Source organism: Periophthalmus magnuspinnatus, chromosome 23, assembly GCF_009829125.3.
Source record: "Periophthalmus magnuspinnatus isolate fPerMag1 chromosome 23, fPerMag1.2.pri, whole genome shotgun sequence".
Lineage (NCBI taxonomy): Eukaryota > Metazoa > Chordata > Actinopteri > Gobiiformes > Gobiidae > Periophthalmus > Periophthalmus magnuspinnatus.
This window is the reverse complement of record NC_047148.1, coordinates 20,487,707-20,494,803: the sequence shown is the minus strand read 5'-3', so window position 1 is coordinate 20,494,803 and position 7,097 is coordinate 20,487,707. Positions and strand designations below refer to the sequence as shown.

The following is a 7,097-nucleotide window of genomic DNA, read 5'->3' as shown; positions in this document are numbered from 1 at the left end:
CAAACAGCCCACGCTCGCTGCGCAAAGGGAGGGGTTACTCGCTCCTCCAACACTTTTGGCAACTTGGCTGCGCCTGAGGAGAACTGCAGCGTAGTCGCCATCTAACGCGTCTTTAACCACTTACTGGAGATTTATACCCATTTCGCGGCTCTCATCGTGGAAAGTATCTGTCGTGGATGTGGATTTGTGTGAGTAGGAGCCCCGCGGGACGGTAGACCTGTTGCCAGCCTTTGCCGTGCGCGCTGTGGGCGAGTGTCCCAAGATGTTGCTTTGTGGATGGGATGGCGGCTGGTCCCGTGCGCTCTCATAGCCCTGTTGGAGCACCAGCACTTTTGTTTCAAGTTTTAGAGTAGCTCTCCTCGCCTGGTAGGTTCTGATACTTGCTGTTTAACGTGTAATTTTGTGGCTATGAATAATGGATTTCTTGTCAGGACGTTTTGCCGGGGTAAATGAGGGCCCCATGTATCCACAGTTTGTGAAGACTACAAAAGATGGATGGGATATTGGTTTTGCTGCTTAGTGGTGCTGTTCTGTGACCTTACCACCACAAAAAAAAAAGACTATTTCTGGAGGGAGACTTCATTATTAAAAGCAGATCAGTGACACCATTCAAGTTCACCTCCTCTTGAACACATAGTAGCCAGATAAAACTGTCATAGTGAGTCCTCGGCCTCAACAAAGGCATTTATATATAGGCTACAATATGTCATCACAGACTGAAGGTTTTATTAGGGTGTGAGGAACAGGCAGCCGTGTCCCCCTCCCCCTTCATTAACATAGAAAAGTAGTAAAGTTATCCCTGTGTCAGAGGTCACCATCAGTTTGAATATGTGTCATTCAAGCCCAAAGGAAGAGGTGGAGAGATTGGGCAAGGCTGGCATTCCTGGCTGGAATTCCTGGCTCTCTGATAAACTTTAGTGAGCATCAGCATAGGGAAAACAGCTCGTGGGTTGGGTTTCTTAGGGGAGGAGTGGTTGAAATGAGGTTTTGCAAAACCATGCTCTGCTTGTCACGGTACTCATAGCAACCCTGTGATTAACAGAAATGGAGCGGATGAGGTTGAACCCAAAATGAGCACTGAGGGCTATCCGTCCAGAGCAGGAGTGATGCCCATGGAAAAGTGCGACTCTGCTTTTAGCTCCTCTCCTCAGTCAGCAGACAGACAAAACTATATGAGCTCAAAGCACTGATCCTCAGTTTCTACATGTCACATCGAGAAAATCTGGAAAAGCCAGTTAGCTCATCATTTCAATTTTAAGTACGATAGTGTTATGACCTACTTTGTATTTGGGAGGAGGAATCAGTGCATGTGCAGTCTGCTGTGAAGACAGTGCCCATATTTTTCTGCATATCTAACAAAGTACTTGAAAAATGTCTTCTTTTTGCTGTTTTCACTGTTTTCCTTTTTTCAATCCATTCCTCTTCCAAATGCATTTGCCAGCTGTAACCACAGCCTCAATGTTGGGAGGATATGAACAAATTCCTTCTCAAATCATAACGCATGTTGGAAATACTGTTTCATAACAAAAGTCCATCCTACAGTTTTTATTCATTTGGGTAAAATACATAAATATAGATGCAGGGTTGTTGCATTTGTATTTTCAGAGGGTTTTGCCCACTTTCCAGTCTGGTGGGAGGAAAGAAAAGCTGCACATAAGTACTACAGAGTAAAGAGGACTATCACGTTTCCTGGATTATTTTCTTTAAAATCCTTGTGACTGTGGCCAAGACTTTCAAGCTGCAGAAATCTAAGCCTTGTTTTAAATTCTTCTTTGTACGGCTACAGTGTGGAGGAACAAATATGCCCACTGTTTGACAAAGGGAGAAAGAATGAGGCGCTCAAGTGCTGAGGGCTGTCTGCTCTGACTGTTTTGGGCTGCGGCCTCCTAAGCCCCCTCCATAATGAGCAGGAGCATAGTCCAATGAGAGAGGAGCACAGATAAAAACATTCCACTGTAGGTCTTTACTGAAAAAACAAGGGCCACCAAACAATCAGTCTTCACAGTTCCATTGGCCTCTATTCTCATGGGCAACGAGCAAGATCGTACTCGCCCAATTCACCTCACATGTCTTATTACCTCCTACCGACACAAATTGTTAACCTGAGTTCCTGCATTAACATATAGCTCTCTGCCATGTCTGCTTACTCATTAACTTTTTTTTTTTCGAGTCAGACATTAGCAGTGGGAAAATCCTTCACATACAACGAGGCAGTGAAGTTAATGTGCACTGTGCAGATGTCATTGAAATACACATCATCTCCACTACAGATACTACGGGCTGCACTTTTGTGTGTTTGTGTCGTGTAACCATCCTTTGATTACTGCTCGTCTTGACAACACAAAGGATTTATGGCTCTTTTCCTGTTGGTACCATTTTAGCATTTGGTCTGTTTTGTTTTCTGCAAATTCCCAGAACTGCTATTTAGACTCAATAGTGACAAAAGGGAAGATTTGATTCACTTGTTAAGTCAAAAACAGGACGATATTTTATTTATTTACAAGGTTTATTTATGATATCGCCATTGCCGCACTTCTCTGACTTGTAAATACGTGGGAATAGACGTCCTGTGATACTTCAGATTACAGAAAATGTGACTCTGAAATCTGAAATTCCCAAAATATTTCACATATATAATATAAATATATGTAGTATGCATGTTTATTATTGTCAGTATTTGAACAAAATGAGGCCAATATCAGTTCAGGTGCTGTTCAGTAGCTCGATATTGGCTCCTGTGACGTGTTTAGTATTTTTACATGAGTTTAGTATTCTTTACACAACGCAGTACTGCTGTTGTGTGTTGTTGTTGTTTTTTTCCGTATTGTGTAATGAGCATAACTTTACAGCGTGTTGTTTGGTAATACCTGGGTCACATGAGAGCTTCGTTGTCACTGTAACAGATCTTTTACGTCGCATAGTTTGGAGACAGTGATTTAATGTCTGGTCACCTTTGGCGTGCGGTGAGATTGTGCTGAACTTCACTGCAGACGAGTCCTTAATGCTTCACAGTGAAACATATGAAAAAAGGATCTGCAAATCAAAGAGTCAGCAGTCGGTGGGTCACATGGCTGACGTCTGTGTTGGCCTCGGGCCCAACGTGCTGCAGCATGTGTTAACTCCAAATCTGTGAGAGGTGCTGCAGTGATGCTTGGTTACATGTTCACGATATTCTGTTGTAAAAAAAAGAGTTTTATTCTCAGTGACTCCAGTCTTACCAAAGGTGCACTGTGCAGAATTATTAACACAACAGTCTAAAGTGTTAATAATAGTAAAACCGTCTGGTGTCTTCTCAAAATAATCATTTCCTGCTGAACGTAAATGATTTAATGGCTGCATTTAAACTTACTTTTTCATGTTCACCTCGTTGCTTGTAAAACAGATATTTTATTGTGTTTGGGGGATCGTCCACAGAGATTGTCCCACCACCAGAATGTTAAAGGTTTAAATCCCACTCTTGCCGTGCTGTGATGTCTTTGCACACGACACCTTAACCCACATGTGTCAAACTCAAGGCCCGTGGGCCAAATGCGGCCCGCCACGTCATTTTATGTGGCCCGCGACAAAGTAAATTAAAAGGCATGACTGTTTTAACATGTCAGTTTATCATTAGATACACAGTTAAACAGCCATTTTTTCATATCTATGCAAATCCCTATGCGATATTTGTAATTTGAATAAGTAATAAATATAGAAACGGTTAATTATCAAGATTCAAAAGTAGTTGCATTTATTTTACATTAAATTTGGTTACATTTAATGACATTTATCTTACAGTTAGTTACATCTGGCCCTTTGAGAGCGACCATTTTGTTGATGTGGCCCTTTGTGAAATGAGTTTGACACCCCTGCCTTAATCATCACTCATCACGATAATGTGACCAGTGCTGACAACCACGTGTTCATCAATCAGTTTGTTAGTACTAGACGGTTTTATTGCAACAAGGAAAATGCCTTCAATGAAAATTTTAACTCCTAATACTTGTATTTACAGGGAAAATGCACGTGTCCCTGGCTGAGGCTCTGGAGGTGCGAGGAGGTCCACTGCAGGAGGAGGAGGTGTGGGCCGTGCTGAGCCAGAGCGCAGAGAGTCTCCAAGAGCTTTTCCACAAAGGTATCAGCACATGAGAGGAATATGTCAGAGGAATATGTGAGCTGAGTCTGTGAGATGAATAACGTGAGATGATCCAGACTCTCAGAAATGAACACACACTCTCACGTCTAAACAAAGTGTCTCACAGGGAATCACTACAACCAATTTTCTGACACATGAAGAACAATTTACGATGTTTCCCACCTTGAAATTGCAGTGATCAGTTTTGCCTGACATAAGTTTGAACAGTTTAGAGTCAACATTTATCCTAACACATGAGTGTGAGGTGGATGGTGGTGGAGACCTACAGTTTACAGGCCTTTCTCCAGGGTTACTCCACCCTCACAGAGCTCATTGTAGTTTAATTAACGCCTGTCTGGTAATATATTGCACTCTGCTGTGTGTCATGTGTACTTGAAAAGCTATTTTTGTTGATGTCATAAGTATCAGGTACAAGACATTGCTTTTAAAATAGCAGCAGACAAAGAAAAGGATTTACTATGAGACACAAAAACTTCCTGAGGTATTATACTTCACTCATGGCGTTACATCAGAAAAGCAGTTTATGAGCCGTACCCTGAGTTGAACCTGTTTTTCATTCACTCTTCACATTCTGTGACTGTCGAAAGAATTTCTTCTTATCAGTGTCAGTCTTTGGCTAAGGTCATCACTGATTGCACTCACTAATTCCCATGTGTAACCCTGGACTCAGACGACACACGGTGCAGCTCCAGTGCCAGTGTCCCGTATAATAAAAATCAGAGGAGCTCAGACGGCACGCCGTGCAGCACGCCATGTAGTGCGGTCGTGCAGTGCCGTCGTGCGGTGCGGTCGTACAGCACGCGGTGGTGGCGGAGGTGCCGCAGTGCTCCGGATTAAATCCGTTGTATTGTGTTTTTGCTGGACGCTGGAGCTGATTCCCTCAATAATAAATAAATAGTTTTGGTGTGAACACGTGGCTCACAGCCTCAGAGGCACTGAAAATAACTTGTAATGTTTAATTAGTTTGAGTTTTGTTTTTGATGCTCTGAGTCGTCTCTGTCCTCCCGTCTCACTCCCTGTCAGAGTGAAATCACTCACTCCATCAGGGTGTTTTCCAGTTTAACATAATAACCCCCTTTCAAAAATGTCAAATGTTTAGTTGTTCACGATTACTTTAAAAATATTCTCTCCACCTCTCCACAGATCTGACCTATAACGTTTTGGCATCACCTGCTTGATCTTATGGAGATGAGTTTAATGCCATAATGTGGAACATTTCATGTTTCAGTTACGTAGTTCATGTGCACTTTTAGGTTAATCTCTTCACATCATATGACCTTTTAGATTTTTACTGTTGATGAGGGGCAATAAAACATGAGTGGACAGTTGTATCTGGACATGTCCAAACCACCAGCGCGGTGCTTTGTCTGAGTAAACAGCAGTGGTTTGTTACTGTGTTTGCAAAATAATGATTTGTTTAAACAAATTAACGGTATGAGGAAGAGTCTATATAAAAGCTCTTGACAATTGTTTCTTTGTTTCATCTATGTCAGTATAAAACTGGTAGATCCACACAAGTCCAGACCAGAGAGACACTGAGCTGGGGACAGTTTTATCATTTGTTTCATCCTCCAAGATCATGAGCAGGACCCAGGACTTCACTGTCAGGGTCAGACTAGTGTCTAAAGTTCAGTCCTGGTCTTAGGGGCCTGTGTGATGCTCTGTGCCTCTCCAGCTCTGCAGACCATCACTGACTAGTGTGAAAACCATCAACATAATCAAATTTGTGTCTAGACGACTGTAATTTTCAACACAAAATCGTTTAATATTAATGATAAATGTGTAATATTCATATGTAGCAAGATCAAGAACTAACTTTTAAAACTGTTCAGTAAAGATTAAAAATATGTGTTATGTGGTTTTATTATTATTATTTTTTTCCACTAAAGATACTTCAACTGAGTATCATGTTTTGATACAAACTTTAAAATGGATTATCTTTGTATCATTTTTACAACCCCACAGACATCCGCACTTATCTGCTCACACTGAATCAGATTATGAGCAGCGTAATGTTCTGTACGGGTTTTAGTTCAAGGCCAAATAGAGTCATACCCTCTGGTTCCTCCAAAAAGTTAGTTTGTGATTGTTTGGTAAAATGTGCCAACAGTGAAATTGGGTCAAATTGTCCAGATAATGGTGTTCTCATTGGTTTGGTCAGGATTAGAAACGCCATATAATGTGGCTAACTACGCCGAATGGCCATTGAACTTTTAAACAGGAAACTTGTATTTACTTAGCAAATTCCAGCTTTTCAAAGCAGACACTTGGTGCCTCAAATACAGTTGCCCCTTTTCTCCGGCCCGTTTCACAAAGCAGGTTGAACTAACACAGACTTTAATTTCTAACTCGGAGTCGTCCGACTCAGACAGGGTCAACTCAGAGTTTCCCATTTCAGCGGTCAGGTTAGGAGCAGAGTTAGACCTCTCAGTTTGTTCACTTTGAGTTTAGCTACAAAAAACAATAATAAACAGATCCCAGAAAAGAGGATTCACCATGAAAACAATAAACCAGAGGAGGCTGCCATCTTTGAGAAACAAGACGAGACTGTGGACAGGTTCAGGGCAGGTTTGATGTTAAAACTGGATGTAATACTTCAGTGAATAATTACTTAAAAACTTAAAATAATTGTACACACCATTACTTTGCACTAAAAGGTCTGAGATATATTTGAATATTTGGAGTGTAGTAACATAAACTTTACTTTTATACATGACATTAGTATTAAAATAAGGCAACAATTAACTAAATTAATTGATCAATTTGCTTGATACCAATTTAATAAATGTGACCAAACTAATTTAAGAAGTTATCATAAGCAATGAGTCGTGTTTTATTATAAGTAACTTAAAGTTAAAGACTCATGATTAAACCTACTTTAAACTCTTCCTACGTCTGAGAATGAGGAAGTGAACTGTCCAATCAGAGCTGTCCTTCAGGAGCAGACTCTGGTTTAACTCCG

At 41.1% G+C, this 7,097-nt stretch overlaps 1 protein-coding gene across 4 annotated transcripts in view; it reads left to right on the top strand.

Annotated features, from left to right (window-relative positions):
• The first annotated feature begins 53 nt into the window (after window positions 1-53).
• The window catches only part of ptpn13 (protein tyrosine phosphatase non-receptor type 13), a 29,035-nt gene continuing 21,991 nt past the window's right edge, over window positions 54-7,097 (top strand). For 3 of the 4 annotated variants that reach the window (XM_055231511.1, XM_055231509.1, XM_055231508.1), the window contains exons 1-2: window positions 64-366; window positions 3,995-4,114. In XM_055231511.1, coding sequence (XP_055087486.1) covers window positions 4,000-4,114 — 115 coding nt within the window. In that variant the 5' untranslated portion in view covers window positions 64-366; window positions 3,995-3,999. Of the gene's footprint in view, window positions 367-3,994; window positions 4,115-7,097 lie in introns of all 4 variants that reach the window. The other variant, XM_055231510.1, reaches the window with a different exon arrangement.